We start from the raw sequence: 19,893 nt of genomic DNA, 5'->3' as shown, positions 1-19,893 counted from the left end.
TAAGCTTCATATCTTCAATCAACTCTAACGTAGATAGTTAGAATTTTAACCGCCAAGAAGTGAAGCCAAATTCGTGATCTAGAAACCTCATTTGACAAAGTCGTCAATGTGACAAGCCTGTCCAGGCTGTAATCGGCCTGTCACCGCCAAGCCCGCCCTCTATTGACTTTCAGATCACGTACTTGCAATCTGCATACCAACGGGGGAAGGAAAAATATATTTTTAGATCCTGCACTTGATTTAAAATATGCAGTCACCGTTGGGAATCCGGGACTAGCTTTTCAGTTCATAAAAAGGATGTCAAAAGTCCGTAATTGGAATGAATAGGGGAAAGTTGTTAACTGCCCTTTTAAAAAAGCAGTGGCTTGAAATTTACTTCTAATGTAATATAGGTATATTACATTTTCTGTTATTATGTTTTAGTTTTAATTTACGTTTCATCTCTGTTCATCATCAACGCTTTTATATATGCCCCTGCTGGGACGGGTCTCCTCTCAGGTGAGGATTTAGGTCCGTAGTCTGCCACGCTAACCCAATGCGGGTTTGCCACTTCTCACGTTTTTTGAGGGTTGTAAATTTCTTCGACGTTCAGGTTTCATCACGATGTTTTCCTTCAGCGAAAAGCTCATGGTAAATTTTAAACTAAATTTCAGCAAACTTAGATGTTCGAGCCCGGATTCGAACCTACGGCCTCTCTTTGATAGGCGATAGGACGATCCACAAGGCTACCACGATTTTTTTCCATCCCTGTATTGGGCGATAAACACCTTTAAGGAAAAACTTTTTTTTTTATATCGACATTACTAATATTGAAACAAACCTACATCTGTAACTTAATTAAGGAATAATTAAAAAAGCAGTGACTGTATTTCCCAAAGAAAATTAATCGTTTTTGGATCTTATAACATGAACAACAACAAAGTTATTAAACGTGAAAGAACGTTCAAGGGCGGGCATTTAATTTCTACTCCCGTTCGCGTTTTCGGCACATCAATCTTTGTAGCGACTAGGCTATGCCATGGCTCTTGGCTCTTTATTAAATTTACCAAAGCAAATACCCACATGCATTGGAGCTAGTGTTACCAATTCAATAAAACGAATTGCGGGACAGCGAAAGTTTTAATTGCTAGAGCAGTGCTTAGATGGACTTTTTCGTATTTGTCGGAGAACTTTTGATTAAAGAAATCATTAGCAAACATAATATGCTATTTTTTTTTATAATACAAAAGTGACGGGACGAATAAATCGTGGGCCCGGTAGTGAGCTTTAAATCACAATTATCTGAGGGGCTCTTCACCCTGAGACATAAGTTCACAAGTCTGTATTTTCCTGTAATGTAATGTAATGCCTGTAATTCCGCCAGTACTCTTACCCATTAAAACTGAAACACAGTAATGCTCACATTACTGCTTGACAGCAGAAATAGTAAAGTGGCAGTAGTGGATGAATTCTTTGATAAGGAGACTTACTGCTACAAAATGCAAAAAACTAGCTCATTCAAAATTTTGTATTGTTGTACACGTGTTGTGTACAACACGTGTCGTTACAACAACACAACTACAACGTTGGTTTGCCCAGCAGTGGGACGTGTAAATGTGTTTACGGTGATGAAGTGTCAAAAACTTTGAAAATAGGAAAGTCCCGTCAAAACCAACAGTACTGGCTACACTAATTTGGGCGCGTCAGATTAATTTTAAGTCATGTCAAATTTGTGTAGACGTTTAATATCTCGAAGATGTATGATATTGCAAATGATAATTACAACTGCGGTAACATTTCAGTCACGTGAGCTACAACGGCGTAGTAATAGAGTTACTGTATATCATTTTAACGAGTTTATTTTCTAAATTAGCTCACTTTGATGTACTCGCTCTCGTGAGCGAATTAACGTAGGCACTTAAAATGTAATCTTATTACCAGAGACCGGGAGAGATCGGGATAGAGAGAGTAAAGTTACCTAAATTTACAGGAAGTAATACACAGAGTGGAAATTACCTTTGTAATCTCGATTAACTCATATATGTAACTAGCAATTAGATACTTTAATAAAGTCGTGTATTTAGAAGAAAATGTTTGATAATTATAAGTAAAAATACCTACTTACTTATTGTCTAATTTTTGACATTTGTATATTTTTTCAGACGCTATTCAAATTATTATTATTATTATGATTATCCCAAATTTCACGTTTCTTACCACGGTATGAGTTATTTTGTTTTTCTGATATTTCCGAACGGTTACACGCTTCATGGTCACGAGTTGACTGCTCTATGGAGCGTGTAACCATACCGAAATATCGGGAAAAGAAAAAGAACTCATACCGTGGTAAAAAACCTTTAATTAGAGATAATCATTGAGTGAATAATCACGAAATGTTTAAAATCTATTTTAATATTTTGACATCGAGCTACACTTTACAATTTTAGCAAAGTCCAGCCTGAGCTACCATCTAAACCTTCTTCACTGGGAAATCGATTACGAAAAATATTACTCCTGCGGACATTCGTATACGCCTAGCTCACATATGCACTCCAGTGTTCTTGGCTAAGATTCGAGACCACTCTTTGTGCGAGTGTAGTCTGGCAGAACCTTCTGGCTTCTTCTGCCGAGAGTACCTACTTTTGAAAACCTGTTTTTTGACTTTTTTATAATACCAAGTGACAGGACGAAGACACAGGATTTCTAAACAAACAGTAATGTGAGCATTACTGTGTTCCGGTTTGGAAGGGTAAGGGTGCTTGTCAACTCATGTGTCAGAGTAACGGGCGCAGTGACAGTACCCCTAATACCTTTGCGACTTCAAGTTCTGAGTGACACTGCAACTTTAATGGATAGACGTGTCGCTTACCACCAGACGCATAACTTGTTCGTCCCGTCACTTGGCATCATAAAAAAAATCATTAATATTTTCATGTGGTGAAACTATACTTACTTATTTTGTTACATGTTATCTTCCATACAAACTGTGTTTTTTTTTCACAATTTAATTAATTATGAGTTAACGTTTTGCCTTATATTTCAAATTATTCCCAGATTTCAGAAGGAGGTATTTATTATTAATTCTATCATGTATTTGGTGTAATTTAAGTAGATAATAATAATAACAATGCACACACTTATAACCATATGGAAACCCTGTCTCGCGGGTACCATGGACACACATAGACAACCACAAATTACATCCAACACACGAGATAAATAACAGGAATCAAACCCGGAACCTTTGCGTGGTAACCCAACATGGTACACTGAGGCACTTAGATGCATTTTTACCGTAACCTTGTAACCGACTTCAAAAAAAGGAGGAGGTTCTCAATTCGACTGTGTTTTTTTTGTATGTATGTTACGCGATAACTCCGGTATTTGTGAACCGATTTTCATGATTCTTTTTTATGTTGGAAAGAGGGTACCTCCATAGTGGTCCCATTTCATTTTGAAGAAAATCATCCACCTCTAAGGGTGGCTGATCACGCATGAACATCCATTTTTATAAATAGCGCTTAAGATTTACTTAAGGAGCAATTATTTTAATGGTTGGTTTTGCTATTCTTCAATTTAAGGCGTTTTTCGTTCAATATACTTTGAGTAGTGAGAACCGATTTTTATTAACTGCCTCCGTGGCCGAACGGTTACCATGCCCAGGTTCGATTCCCGGGAGAAATGTTTGTATGGCCTACATTTATTTCTCTCGTGAGTTTGGGTATAATTTGTGGGTGTCTATGTGTGTGTCCATGGCACCCGCGACACAGGGTTTCCCTAGTGCGGGGCTATGTTGTGTGCGTTATTTATTTATTTATTATCTCCTGTGTCAAGTCCCGTATAGTGGCGAACTAGGGGATATTTCAATAAAACTCAGTAAAATGATGTAATTACACGTACTTTTGAGGTCGGTTTTTTTTAGTATTCTGTGCTGAGATTATTATGTATATTCCAATTTTTGTTTATTACAAATTAAAACTGTGTTTTTTTCCGATTGCAGAGAATAAGCATATTATTTTCTTCTCAATATTTCACGATTATACAGTGACAGAAGATTTTAGATTTTGGAAGTTAGTGCAGTTTTTTACAAATAACGCAAATATTAAATATATTTTAATCTAAGTTACATATAAAGTAAAACGTGTGTAAATATCAAATAACATATTCGCCTCTCAAAGATCTAATAAACTATGTAGTAACCTTTCAAAGGCCCAGTCACATAGTAGCTGATTTATGCCAAGCGTCACGGTTGAGCGACTATGACAAATGACGTCACGAGACGGCCACGGGCCGTGTGCTCGCGTCACTTGCTTGTTACGTCATGACATATCTTTCCTTGTTTATAGGTCCGTAGCTCCGAGTATGTTTTGAATTATGACGCTACTGCAAGATGAATTTATGGTGTGAAAGAAGAATGAACGCTGAAAGGTACGATTACTATTTTACGGCTGCGAGCTTACGTTTACAAGGTGTGTGAGGTGATACAGACTCGTTTAACATCTGCCAATATGTGACGTCATGTGACTTTTATGTTTCAGAAAGATGTATTTATTGTATGGATTTACGATGATGAAAATTTTATACCTGAACATTGCGGTTTAAAAATGTTAGCTTAGTTTTATGCTAGATTGCTGTTTACATGTGTTCAGGTAACGCGAAAAACATTAATATATTTTTTAATCCTTTTTCATCATCAACCCATTTGTACGTCCCACTGTTGAGCAAGGGTCTCCTCTCAAGAGAGGGTTTGTCCGCCACACTGGTCCAATGCGGGTTGGGACCTTCGTACGTTTTCCGATGATCGTGAACCTTCGACGTGCAGGTTTCATCGCAACGTTTTCCTTTACCGAAAAGCTCATGATAAATGTCGAATTAAATTAAATTTCACACAAATTCCGAAAAATTCTAAAGGTCTAACCGTCGCTACTAAGGGAAGTACAAAAGCTATTTCTCTTTATCATTACCAGCCCATTCAAATCTACATCGTAAAGCAAGAATACCCAGACCTCTACTGGCATTTAAAATGCGCATGTGAGAACTATCAAATTTCATGACCGCATCAACCTTCCATGTAAAGGATCTTGAACTTGTTACCTAACTGCGAACAAACATTGCTAAATCACCTTATCTTGATACTAAACGCCTCGTCCTTGGGAAATTGTATACGTACTTAAGTTTAATAATGTGGTGGCGTATCACGCTGTTACGCTCTTGATATTGTGAATTATTATAACCGACTTCAAAAAAGGAGGAACGTACTTTTTTTGTGTGTATGTTAGGTGATTAAACCGACGTTTCTGAACCGATTTCGATGATATTTTTTTAGTGGAAAGAGGGTACCCCAGTAGTAATCTTATTCAAATCTTAAGAAAATATTCTACCACTAAGAGTGAGAAGTTAGCCGCTCACGCGATACATGCAGCCGTAGACGCATACCACAGGTGCCGGTGATGATTTTATACCGATTTATAGGATATCGAAATTATAACAGGTAAAAACACTAATATTAATTGCTATTTCGGTAAGTACTCTAGCAAACCATAAAGTTTTTAATGCCTGGGTCTGTCATTTAAAAAAATAAACAACTTCAAAAATACGTCACGACAATCGTGTGTGTTATTGTTTGGGCTGGTGATTTCGGTGTTTATTTATTGAAAACATAACGTAAGTAGCGTTTTTAAGTTTACCCTTGACTTTAAATGTTTATAAACTATACCTTAGGGAGTAATTTCATGGTAAACGTTAGAACCACTCAAACGGAATATTATCATATTTAACCAAGTACACCAAAAATTTCATTAGTGCTTTTTAAGCGCAGGATTTGCGGTGTATTACTGCATTTTATTTGAGATGTTTTTGTTGGTAGTACGGAGGGTATTTATTTAGCAATGCAGAACAATAATTTTTATTTATAAAAACTTGTATTTAAACTGAATGCTTTTCTAATTTGCGAAACCAAATAGCCGCCATTTTGCGGTAGGAGGAACGCATCGCGTGAGCGGCTAAGGGATGAATCCGGTTTATTGGATTTTACTCACTTTCCGTTAACAGATTACAATAAAATTAGGCAAACAGATGTATATCAGTAGGAGTAGAGTACATTGTGAAATAATACGCCCTGGGAAGTATTGCCCCCTTACCTATATATGCCACCAAGCAGTAGTGAAAATTACTGTGTTCCCGCTTGGAAGGGGAAATTACACATTATACATTGGAAATTATACATTGCTGGTGAAATTACAGACACTTAGGAATTGTCAACTTATGTCGCAGGGTTATGGGTACAGTGGCAGTGCCTCTAAGATCTTTGCGATTTAAAGCTCTGAGTGGCACTGCAACTGTTGGATAGGTGTGTCGCTTACTACCAGGCGCATGACTTGTAAGTCCTATCACTCTTGATATTAAAATTTAAAAAAAATCACAATCTTTTCATATCTTTTTTTTTATATCAGACACCTGTTTTATGTATACCTACTATTGTAAGCTTTTGGTCTTGATAAAACACGTACATTTATTTATTTTTAATCTCCGACGCAAAAATGAGGAAAGTTATAAGTTGGAAGCCTATGGTACATAGTCCTGTCTGTCTCCGAAGCGGCTGGGCCGATCTTAGGGGGGTTTTTTATTTGAAGGCTTATTTAATGGTTTGATGGTACCACGATTTCGCTTAACCAAGGTAAACAACTCTTTTATGGGTAACTGTATACGTTTTTACAATAAGATTCCGGAGCATATATTAAGTTTATCATTCCCTAAGTTTAAAAACTACATTAAAAATATTTTAATTGAAAAATTATATTACAAAATTGAAGAATACGTGTTAGATAAAGAAGTATGGAAAGATGACATGGCTCCAGATTCCACACAAATTTGATTCAAAGTGTATTCCATAGCATTTAACTTTATTTGAAAAGAGCAATCCCTGGAGTTTCTTGCTCGTTCTTCTCAGGTCAGCGTAGTGAACGAGCAGTAGCTTAAATGTAACGTTTTTAAGTGTAAATTTATTTTACCTATGGAATAAACAATCTTTGACTTTGACTTTGACTTAGACTTACACTTAGACTTAGACTTTGACTTTGAGTTTGATGACAAATTGTGAACATAGTTGCGCTTGTGTTATTTATTTCATTAATTTTATGCGGAGGGAGGGTGGGATAATTAACTGCATGAAAAAATATTAAACACGAGCGCAGCTATTTTGCACGATTTAACCTTCACGGGGTTCGCGGAGTAGCAAATTAATTTACTTCCATTTTTATTATGGATATCTTTTTCCTTAACGAAATTATGTATATTTTTACGGACATAAAAAATATTTGAGTAAATGTACTGTGATGCCACAGTCATGATACCAGTCTCTTTAAACTTTTCTCTGCGAGAAATCCGAGAACCTAAACGGTACACAGAACGAATCGCTCGTTTTTGCAACACAAATATGGTTTGTATATCTGCCGCTTTACCCCACATGAAAATCCCGTAGGACATTATACTATGGAAGTAACTAAAGTAAACTAGTCTAGCAGTAGCAACATCGGTAAGTTCACGTATTCTACGGACTGCGTATGCAGCACAGCTTAATCTGCTGGCCAAGGAAGATATACGTGGAAACCATTGGAGTTTACTATCTAAGGTCACTCCCAAAAAGACAGTTTTATTTACAAGGTCTAACTTTTATCTATTTATTTCTATGATTGGGCTAGTCGAATTTCCATTAGGTAATTCAAATTTAACACACTTGGTCTTCTTAGCATGAAGCAATAAATTGTTAATATTAAACCAATAAACTACCATTGAAAGGGTATCATTCATATTGTCATAGTTATCCTCATGTCTGTCTGTTTTAAAAATCAAGGATGTGTCGTCAGCAAACAATACTATTTCGCAAAGGTCCTTAACAAAGAATGGTAGATCACTAATACAAATGAGAAACAAGAAAAATCCAAGTATTGAGCCCAGCGGAATACCAATTTTTACCGGAGAACCCAAGGAAATCACTCTTATTTATATCTACTTTCTGAATTCTACCGTTAAGATATGACGAGACAGGTTCCAACGCCTTGCCACTTCCTCCGTAATATTCCAGCTTCCTAAGTAGTGTAATATGATCCACGTATTCGAATGCCTTTGAGAGATCACAGAAAACCTCAATATCGTTCTGTGACCTTTCCCAAGCATCAAAGATATGTTTTAGTAGTTCTAGTCGATCTATCACTTTTTTTGTATACAAAAAAGGATATTTATTTGTAATGCTAACTCTATTTTAAATGTGATTTTACCCTGCTCTTACTAACCCTTAAAGATGAATGTCCGATTTTTTTTTTTTTTTGATATGGGTTTAAAATGATTTGAAAGGTGAAATTATATCCATAAATATTCAATACATTTAAAGTGGTTAATTCATTTGCCGAAAATAAAGTTTATGTAACTTATATTAGGATATGCAATGGTATATTTAAAATGCAGTTGTTATGAGTGAAGTGGACATTGTATAATTGGAGTGAGGAAAAAAGCCAGATATTAACGCAAATGTTTCTAGCGGGCAACACAAATTTTACTATGTATAAAACTTATATTAAAATCTAAAAAAACCCCTGACACAAGAATATGTACCACAATCTGTAAGCTAACAACTTGTCATGACCAATTCAATTGATGACCTTGTAGTCGAGAGGCTTGCACACCGATTTCCATCGTGTGTCTCGGATCTGGGTGTTTGTAGCAGCGTCGTTGTTTTCGATTCCCATAACACAAGTGCTTTAGTTACTTACTTTGAGATCGGAGCAACGAACGTGATGTTGTCTAATATTTATTTAAAAATTAAATGAGTTCAAATCATATCAGTCTAATGGTATCGGATTTCCTTAGTATATCAGACTTCAAGTCGATCGGGCAAATGAAAGTAAAATTAATACTTATTCTATGACTGAGATCCCTACACTAACTAGGAAAAATGCTGAACTGGGAAATGATCTAAACCGTATGTTCCTTAAGTCCAAGGCACCCAGACATGGTACAGCGGGAAAACCGGTCTGGGGGTGGACCTGCGGGAAGCGAATGCGTACCGGGGCGTGCTACATAGAAGTGACAAGCGTAGCACGCAATGGGACAGCGGCGCGAAGGCGGCTGATGTGACACTCAAAAGTAACCACGAGTTATGTTCCACTTAGACTTTAAAGAAAGCACCATGTCAAGTGTTCAAGACAAAAATCTGCTTTTGTTCGCGTTACGGTAGCAACGCAAAAAATTTCGGTCGAATTCATACTGGAACTTAATAAAAACACAATCATGAGTTATAAAAAAATACAACGTGAACCGCCGTTGCCGCCCTGTGTGGATGGTTGCATATAACTCAATGGAATACAGCTTTGCACTCGCACCCGCCCCGCGTGCATCCCCAACCCGCCACGTGCCTGTTTGGCATACGTGTTCGACCCCACACAAATGAAGAAAGTACAAAAGTACAAAATGAAGAATACGACCACTGACAAGTAAAAATTAAAAAGAAAATGACGGAAAAAGCACATAAAGAATGCAAGACGTTCGCGAAGCAAAGGTACATTTAGATGGCAGGTAAAAATATGTTTGTTGTGTACTGCCTATTATGATATATCGTACCTTTGAACTACAAAAATATGTTTGTTGTGTACTGCCTATTATGATATATCGTACCTTTGAACTACTGTTTAGATAATTTAACGTTGACTCTACTTCATACCAACAGTGGTATCAACCTAGTACCAAATTCGTCTATTAAGGTAATTACTGGAACCATTAATATTCAGTTGACACGAGGAGACGTGGTATTAATTTGGCACCATCCATCTTGACACTGATATCATTCCGCCATAAATTAGGCAACGTTATGCATGAGACAAGATTAAACATATTAGGTTAGGCTTTGACCTTATATAAGCTGTTTAATTTATTACACTTATATCATTTTGCAATAATGTTATAATATCCTGAAATCGCTGCTATTAACGCAACAAAAAGATACGATCATGTTTTGCTTTCATATTCCTGTGAATGCAAATTTGAAGCAAAATTACTCGTAAGTGTAGTCATAACAAACTTTAGAGAATACCCTCGATTTAGTTGAATAGCTTTATACCGAAATAAAATATTAGCCTTGGCACACGCTATATGAAACAAAGAACCCTGGCTGTTGCTTGTATTATCACATGTTCTGCATGGTAAATTTGCTTTTTCTATTGTCATTGCTATATAGATTTTTCCCGGATTTGAGGGTTCGACTCGAGGCCATTTGGGTTGAGCCGGCCTACGAAACGTCACAGATCCTGACAGGCCATGGCTGTTTAAGGGAGAGGCTCCACAGATTGAATTCAGAGGAAGATGAAGTCGAGGACGTACACCACGCTCTCTGGGAGTGCCCCCTGTTAGGGGAGGAGCGTAGGACGTTACTACATGGTATCAAAGTTCTTGAAATGGGCCCGGTCCACTATCGCAATCTTGTAGGCTTGGAGGCGAACTTCAGGGGGCTACGGGACGGAGAAAGGAAGTAGAGAGACCGTTGCGACCTTTCGGCGGACACCGAAGGCGTAATTGTGTCGTGCACGCCCCAGAAGGCGGAGAGTTGCATTTGAAATATTTGTACTCTATTTCGGCCCGTATAACCAAGAAGGTTGATAGGGCTATGGGAAGGTTGGCGGGTTATGTCATTGCTATATGTTTTTGACCACTGTATAAGTACAGAATAGTCAACCAGCCCTAGAACATTTCAACCAGGTGTTATAAATTATATCCTGGCAAATCCCCATACGGAATATAGCAAAAATACGTTTTTGTTTGTTGAATCGGTTTCTCAGCAGCGCCCAGACTTGTAAGTTTAGGATGCAATGGAATATTATTTATTTAGATAATAAAAAGAAAATAAAAAGATACACGTTTATTTTCTTTGAAGAAGAAGAAAATCGTTGAGCTTAATTCCATCTCATTGTTATCAAACATCCATTAGCAAATTATTACTCCTTTTGGTTAGAAAAGTGAACTATTTCATTGTTAATTAACTAATCTTTTTCCAATAGTCCACCATTTAAGAATTTAGAAATTAGATGACTTCTCAGCAAATATTTCATGTCAAACAAAGTTGTAATAAAGCAAATAGCTTAAGAATTTCTAAAAAAATTAATTTAACATACAAGAACCGTCTACGAGGCACAATATCTTATGTCTCAAGTACTTTTGAGAAGACCTAATGAACAACTAATATTGTTAGTTTTATTCACATATACGAGTACATACTTCAAACTCAGTGTCTAGAAATGTACAAAAATCGATTTTGATGTTTTTTTTTACGATTTGAATATTAAGTTATTAAAGTCTAAAATGTATAAAGTATGTTCCTAAATATAAGAGTTGATATCAGTTTAATAAAGCAGTAAACCTAAATTGCTACTAGTCCTTAGAATAGCAGAACCTATCTAAAATTACTCATCATAATAATTCGAATGTAAGACTAAAATGTTGCTCAATTTGAAGTGGAGGATTAGAACCTTGACACATAGCGCTAGGTTTATATATCTACACTTTACGGGGCTAAATACAGTTCAAAGTACTCAAAATTCGATATACATTCGATAAAAATAAGGTGATAAATGAAATATGCATTTGAGAGCGGTTACACACGGTGACTTTTAGCAGCGATGCAAACGCGATGCAGTAGCGTTGCAGTCGCTAATCGACTACCTTTACAAAGACGTTCGATTTAAAGCTGCGATGCAAACAATAATAACGGACACTCAACAAACGCGATTGAAGCGTGCGACTGCATTGATGCAATCGCGCGTTTATATCGATGCAGTCGCGCGTTTGCATCGCGCGTTTCTCGAATGCGCATTTTCATTGCAAAAAAACTACGCAGAATTCGTAACACGTGGCGTAGGTCGTAGGAACAAAGACATTTTTTTTATTTTAAGGGCAGTAATACTTTAAACTTCGTATAGTTTACTACCAGTGAGTAAAGTTTTCCCTTAGTTAAAACGAAATTCAATCTGAACTAAAAGGGATGGTATTTTTAATTAAAATTTATTCAACAACTACTAACGAATTTAAAATTTAAAATTAACAAAGCATTTCCACAATACCTACTGTATGTACTTATCTGTAAATTACTCAAGTATACGCTATAAGCCAACTCGTTTCAAAAGGACTCTTGAAAGCGATCCTCAGTTTGAAAGTGTGAACTACGGTACAACTTGCACGGACGTGTGAAACGTATAAACAAATACTCACCGACGACTACGGATTACTCCTATTTTGTCAGATATTTAAATAGCAGTAACAGTATGACTTATATAATTTTAAGCAGAAAGCTGCCTACTACAATAACAACTCGGAGCATAGATTAGTAATTGCTAGAATCATACTGAAAAAAAAAAAAGTAAGATAGAAGATAAGATAAGATATAAGAATATTACAATTATTAAAGCGACATCTCCAGTCAGCAGCCGCTGGTAGCTGTAAAGGTACGTGACTGAGTGAAGACAAACTTTCATAGATTTCTTACAGAAGTCGTTAAAAAACAAAGATATGTACATATATTGTTTCCATTTGAATCTATCAAGCATAATGATGGCAGCCAGCAGTATAATAATTGCAGGAGTAATTTTAAGCAATCATATGGCGATAGATTTCACTAAAAATTCATCAAATAAGCTAAACATTCACTTCACATTGATTCGTTTTATTTTCAGTGCACATAATTTGAGAAATCCGACCAAATACAAGTCGAACTTGTCCCACTATCTCGAACCAATTGCAAAATAAAGCATGTCGTGAAAAATATAGACGGTAATATTCTTTTTTGAAAGCAGCACTCCTAGAAAATGTATTTCGTACGAATTATATTGCACATTTAACGCTACTTACACTAAACAGCGAAGTTGAGAATAATCCTTGAGCACTAGTGAGGTGTGAGAGTGGCTGTATGCTTTGAAAGGAGGTTGTGAGCCCGAAGCGACGAGTGACGCCGCCGCGCCAACTCGACTCAGTATTATGCTGACGACTGTACTTTTACATTACTACTTTTCTACAAATGTCTACTTTGCGTAAATTGTTGCTCCTTGTTTAGAATAATTGTAAAATATAGGTACAGTTCACGTCAAAATTATATGAATACTCAAAGTCAAAATCGTCTACAGTTTTCAATATTATATTCAAATTGATCGAAAAATTGTCACATTTGACAAAACTCATTATTATGTCAATGCTCGTAACTGCACTTTGAAACAATTTCGTATAACGTTGATATTTATGAAATGCAAGCATTTTGAGCACTAAATTTACCCCAAATCGTGTATAGTGGTTCCGTTCAGATCTTTTAGATGCCAACTGTAAAGAATATCATGACTTCAGATCTTTCTTCAATATGTTAACAAAATATTAGACCGCAAATCCACTAAAGACTTACTGAATCTAGTGACCCTGTTTCATAGATTTAGATTTTTTGTTTCTTTAAGTCCAATCATATCTGACAAGCTTTTATGAAATTTTAAAATATGAATGATGAAAAGCACCGGTGACATGTTCGAGTTATGAATCCAACAATTGTATCAACGTAAACCTAATGTTATTACAATAGTGGTAGAAATACTACGTTACTATAAGAGTTCAGAAAGAAATAACATTTTGGAAAGAAGTACTCAATTTATGAAAGCGCACACAGACATTTTTGCGACCGTTTTGCTCCTTGAACTATGAAAAGTGTAGTTGTTAAGATGAATCAAAATAAGAGCACATTTCCATGAGACCGAATATCAAGTGAAGTGACCAGAAAATCCGATAACACACCGGGTATTACGAACTCGGGTTTTTTATGACCATCCAAATAAGAAATTCCTCAATCATTCTATGAAACGCTTTGTACTAAAAATGTTACATTGATAATGCCTACAACTGGCATAAAAAATTATATGTAAAGCATTGACCTACCCTAGGTAAAGCATCAAAACAGACACGATTTTATTTTTGAATAAATATTTGTCTATTTTGCTAAATGTTCGCGTAACAGTCTACACATGATTGGTTATGAGATTAGTGTAGATAAATAAGATCTACGACTCCCAAAGCGGTCTACATCGACCCCCAGGGTTCAATTTTAATCTACAAGGGATACATGTCAACGGAAAAAGGGAGTTCATAAGACGTAATGGGGGTCCACGAATGTAGAACCCATTTAAGCAGGTCTTGACCAAAATTCTGACTTTTCATGTATGAAAATTGCGCTGATGGTACCATGCATATATACAATATATTCCCACTACATCTAATATCTTACAATATAAATTATCTATGAAGTAAACTTTCACAACAAACAAAATATGGAGCAATAATCGTTTAAATTTATGAAAAGGAAAAGTACTGCGAGTAACATAAAGTAGATGAAATTATAAAACAGATAAAAAACAAAGTGGCGTGCGAGACAAAAGGTTGGAGTACCTCTGAATTAGATGAACAGAATGATGACAATGTTAGAGATGCAAGCTAATCACGTAAGCCGTAAAACAACCCAGTGGCGTTATATATTTTTCTGGGTGTAAACCTTTTGACAGTTGAGCAGTAAATGTAGTAGGTTAAACGGTGAGACTATCAAAAGTTAGACAAATATTAGTTCCTAACATTAGTTTAAACGGTAATACTAAACCGAAAAGTAGAGTATAAGCATTACATGGTTAGCCGTCTAGGTTTCTTTATAGCGGTTATATAAAGATAACTTTAACTGTAAACTGTTTTATACGTAATAGGAAACAAACGTTAAAAGTGGTAGGTATTTATGCCTTGAGTCAACGTTTGCTGGCTCTTGTTTATTACACACAAAATATAACCCTTTTTGATTGTGAAAAATAATATTTTAACCCGTCTCGCAACCCAAGCACGGATCTTCGTGCTATCGCGTCCCAACGACGTTCGCATACCCGCGGCATACTCCACCACACTCCAGAGATACTCCGGGACCTCAGGGCAATACCGGGATCACTAATTACCGCCGAGTCCCGCATTTTTATACAGATCACGGAATTTCTTATCGATTTCGAACTCGGTGAAATGACTCGCCGAGTTGTGGGAATGCACGCGGAAGTACAGCTTCTATCTTTTGTCTGTTATAAAAGGATTATTTCATTTTAAGCGAACTAACGTACATTTTACGAAAATATTATACTGTGGAAAAAATACTTTAGTAAAATCTAATTTAGAACTATTTCTTTATTTATTTAATGAGATCAAGTGACGGGCCGAACCCTTTCTATATCTAAGGGACGAACAAATCATGTACCTAGTTGTAAGCGATACGCCGATCGATAGCAGTTGCAGTGCCACCCAGAGCTTTAAATCGCAAATGTTTGAGGGGCACTGCCACTGCGCCCGTCAGCTTGAGACATAAGTGGACGAGTCTCATGTGCTAGTCATTTCACCAGGTCCCTTATCTTCAAAACCAGAACACAGTAATGGTCACATTAGTGCTTGACGGCAAAATAGGTTAAGTGGCAGTATTTCCCTGGACGAACTCTTTCAGAAGGAGCTCCATTACTACAAAATATCTCTATGACTTATTACAATAGATGCATACATAGTCAGCTGGCGTTTTCATCGATTTCAACGATAGAATATACTCAAAATCACATTACTGGTTTTAAAAGTCATGCTATTCATGTTTACGCAACTGTTGAAAAAAATATTACTAATACAAACGAGAGCCCACGCTCCAGCGAGAGTGCACTCGTTGGTTCTTTTTCGCACTTCGCCTGCCTCTCCGCGCATAGCACCGTGGGTGTCGGCGCCGTAAATTGATACACTTGCAAATAAGCCCCATGCATTATTCATGCGCCGAACACCCTCCCCAAGGTCACAATTTTCACGAAACTTCACAATACTCAGTGTAACATAAAGCCACATTTCGCCATCACACTACTTTTCCGACCTTGAGAGCGCAATCGATATTGGATTAACCCACCGTCTCAATAGAGTTCATTATTAAAACGATGGCGAATTGTCTGCGGCTTCGCAAATCACACCCACTCTAACAGCTTGGCACATAAGTAAAGTGGGTCAACCATTATACGACTAACAAATGGGTACCTAAGACGGGCTGCAATAAGGACTCGGTTCAGAAACCCACAACCTGTATTATTCTGTCTGACCCTAATAAATTTGGCATGTCAAACCGGCGTTGTTAGACAAATGAGTTTGAAGACGTGTGGCCTCCAAATAAGTCGGGCATTATTAGCGGTAGGCTTGCCAGTAAATTATGTTATTCACAAAAGCAGAAAGGGGAGTTCTTTACTTATACTTTTGCATCCGAGAAAATTAATCAAAATTGAGTACAACATAGGTACAGACAACAGCGCCTCAAGTTTTACACTATGAACGATCTTTATAGCAAATTGCAGAGAGTCGAATTTGAATCGCGTAAAACTCAGTGTGTTGTTGACTGAACAATGGTATTTTTAATTAGGGAAATAAAACCGAACCTCACAATTTGCAATGCAAACGTCAGAGGGTTCGGCAGCTAGAATATAACATGAATTAGAGACCCTATGTAAAACGTAAATACTCTAATTTCCTCTGCAAATGCGGGCACCCAATCAGAACGTGACTCTTAATAACACATTCAACACAATGAAATAAAATCCACAATCCCGAAAACCTACGGAAGCGAAACGTTAATTTACAAAACACATTTTCCTTGGAGAGTTTAACGTAATTTCTTTCTCACCATGGCGTTTCCTGAAATAAATTACAAGTGTAAAATTCACAACAACAAAAGCGAAACAACAAAAGGCTCGCGGCCCGCAACATCCGGACGGCGACCCTTCCAAACTTAGCAGCCTGATTACGGATTTCCGAGCGAGAAAAATAAAAGGAACGAAATAATACGCAACCGTGTTAAAAACCAAGTATTTTCAAACAAACCGTTGTTGCGTTATTAATATTGTTGTCGAACAATAATTTTCGGATAAATTCGATGGTCAAAATTTCCAATTTTTTATTTTATATCCATTTTCTGGATGGAACATCTTCGTGTTAAAACCACATTTATATGGTAGTCAATGTAATCTAAAACATCACGCCGCGGTTTGTAATATTTAACATATAAATAAAATCTAGGATCCTGTCGGTGCTCAGAATCGCCCACCGGAATTGGTGTGGGAGACGGTGGAGGAGGATTTACGATTTTCAATGCTTTTTGTGGAGTATACGGGCCTCTGCCTTCGATGAAACACGGTGGTTTTACACTTCTCCATAAGAATGGTACTTTATGAATTTTACCGTGATGCAATGCTAAATGTCTCGTTAGATCCGTTGGTTTCTCAGAAGGCGCTGTTAATTCATACATTTCTGGTAATGATAAATACCAATAATCTGTACCGACACCTATTACCGGAAATAACCTTTTGTTTGAAAATTTCGCTTTGTGTATTTTGACGAATTCTTCATACTTTAGACGCAAACGTTTCATATAGTCCGTGTATTTGATGGCTTTTAAGAGTTGTTCGAATTCGGATAGTTCGTTTGAAGCTTTATCGGAAAAGACACCGGCGCAATTCTGGGTTCTAAGCAAGTGGTGTAATTTGAAGACGACAAACGCCAACCATTGGCGGGCTTCTTCCTCTAAAATTCTGAGGTTGTCAACTCGACTTCGAAGGCCGAATTCAGCAGCTTCAGCCGCCCGGCGGTCTCCACGTTCGGTTACCGTTCGAAGCCATCTTCGGTAAGAGCGGTAGCAGAACTTTGATAGTCTCGAATAGTGACCACGCCATAAAGACTGCGACAAACATTTTTTTTATTACAATCTTAATAATTTGAAGAAGACATACCGGATATTTATAAGATACTACATTAAGCCTTTATTTACAATAGATATACCGTAAATTCGAAAAAAAATTACTATATTATATATTTTCTATTTATTAACACTTTTGCACATTTTTTAAATCGTTACCTACGCTTATTCACTCAATTTTATTATTTATTCTAAAATAAGTAAAACAAATGTACCTGTATTTTTGTAGCGGCCAAAGCATAGAACCTGGCATGCTTCGATCTTACGGCTCTCCTCAAAGCCGCGCGCAGGGCTTTTCTTGCGAGGTGGATCCTGAACGCACATTGAATAATGGTAGCGTTGTACGACAGCCATGCTACCCATTTCCTGATCAGGTAGCCTCTGGTATATCGTTGAATCAATAGCACAGCTTTGTATCTTTCCAGACGACGTGCCTCGGCTAAATCACATCGGTCTTGGAGCTCGGCGTAGAATTCCTCTGGTGATTGCAGTAACTTCCAAACAGTTGCCATGTGTTTTATTTATATTTTACAGGAAGCGCATTGTGCCCCGACTGTTTGAGTTCATTTGACAGGACTCGGCTGACATTCACATTTGTTTTTCGAGTAATGATGAAAAAGGTAAAACTTTTTTAAATTTTAACTGCGTACTTTTTGTATTCTCTATTTAATTTTATTTTACATTGTGCATTTACAATGAAAGTAGTAGAGCTCCTTGTGAAAGAGCTCGTTCAGGGAAGTACTGTACTTACTGAAGTACTAATAGAAGGGAACTTGAATCTACTACTAAATGAAAATGAATTTAGTCTTGAAATTCAATTTCGACTGTTTTACGATAATTTAGTAGCAGTAGAGATTTTTGTGAAAGATTTCGCCAAGGGAAGTAAAGCCATCCTGTTTCTGCCGCCAAGCATTAATGTGAGCATTACTGCATTCAAGTTTTGAATGGTAAGGGTGCTGATGAATTTCACCAGCACCTATATCAGGCATATTTGTCAACTATTGTCTCAGGGTGACAGGTGCAGTGGCAGTGCCCCTCAGATCAACTTCATCCAATCGAGGTCGCACAACAGATTGATTCCATGTTTGCTGTTGATGCGTGAAGTTGTAATCAACTTCATCGAGGTCTCGGCTGCATGAAGTTGATAACGACTTCACGCATTAACTACATGCAGTCGAATCCAACTTCATGTAGCCGAGATATACTGCATGCAGTTAACGCGTGAGGTCGTTGTCAACTTCATGCAGCCGAGACCTCGATGAAGTTGATTACAACTTCACGCATCAACAATAAACATGGAATCAATCTGTTAGCAGCCTTAAAGCTGTACCGAGTGGCACGGCGACTACTATGGATAGGCGTGTAGCTTACCACCAGGCGTACATACTTGTTCGTCGCATCACTTGATATTATAAAAAAATTAACTAAATTTTGTTTTTTTTTTAAATAGGACACAATTCAATGTTACTAGGTTCATTTCAATCTATATATCGAGTATATCAATCTTAAAAATATTTAATTATTTATATAATAGTACCAATATTGTTCTAGATAGACTCCAAGTAAAAAAAAACCACTCCCATTGCCCATGTGAGGCTATAATGATGCCATAAGCAGTGTTTTGCTGCTGCAATAATAAGTCGCGATATTTTTTTATTCGAGCCCTTAAATGAGCTAGTGTCTCGGTTGCCCATTTCGTTACTCGTATTTCCCCCAGCTATCTGGCCGTAGCTTACACAAATGAGAACAGTGATACAATCTCTTACATAAATTATTGTTATTACCTGTTTAGAGTATTTCACAAATAAAATGTATTTACACGCATGATGAAAATTAATCTTAATTTCGTTTATCAATATCTCAATTAATACCAAAGATCTTGATGTGTAAAGTCGGTGCTAGGGGTATGCTCTGTTTCTGCTTAGCAAAACGATCCTTTGGATGTAGCTTACATGGTACTATTATGGTTGTGAAGTCACTAAGAAGTATTGCCATTTTTTTGTAACTCGTAGTCTACAAATATCTGTAACTTATAATTTTTTAATGAATTTCAAACACGCCAGTAGGTCGATTTATAAGCATAATTATTTTATATAAATAAATTTTTAAATTGA

The 19,893-nt window shown here is 36.8% G+C and overlaps 2 protein-coding genes across 2 annotated transcripts in view; both read right to left on the bottom strand.

Annotated features, from left to right (window-relative positions):
- LOC113238179 (semaphorin-2A) overlaps positions 1-19,893 on the bottom strand; it is a 512,200-nt gene that overhangs the window by 317,190 nt on the left and 175,117 nt on the right. The window lies entirely within an intron of this gene.
- On the bottom strand, positions 16,895-18,352 carry LOC113238180. Its single transcript, XM_026474946.1, has 2 exons — positions 17,995-18,352; positions 16,895-17,761 (listed from the first exon to the last, which is right to left on the bottom strand). The coding sequence occupies exons 1-2, from the start codon at positions 18,289-18,291 to the stop codon at positions 16,982-16,984; spliced, it is 1,077 nt and encodes a 358-aa protein (XP_026330731.1). The 5' UTR covers positions 18,292-18,352; the 3' UTR covers positions 16,895-16,981.

This window comes from Hyposmocoma kahamanoa, unplaced genomic scaffold (genome assembly GCF_003589595.1).
Source record: "Hyposmocoma kahamanoa isolate Upper Pololo Valley unplaced genomic scaffold, ASM358959v1 95, whole genome shotgun sequence".
NCBI classification, from domain to species: Eukaryota; Metazoa; Arthropoda; class Insecta; order Lepidoptera; family Cosmopterigidae; genus Hyposmocoma; species Hyposmocoma kahamanoa.
The sequence above is the reverse complement of the archived record's forward strand: the minus strand, read 5'-3'. Positions and strand labels throughout refer to the sequence as shown.

Excerpts from the sequence above, each read along its gene's own strand:
- LOC113238180 (XM_026474946.1), bottom strand. The coding sequence starts at position 18,291 with ATGGCAACTGTTTGGAAGTTACTGCAATCACCAGAGGAATTCTACGCC. Across the intron at positions 17,762-17,994 it reads TGGCCGCTACAAAAATACAG|TCTTTATGGCGTGGTCACTA; the intron begins GTACATTTGTTT and ends TGTTTGTCGCAG.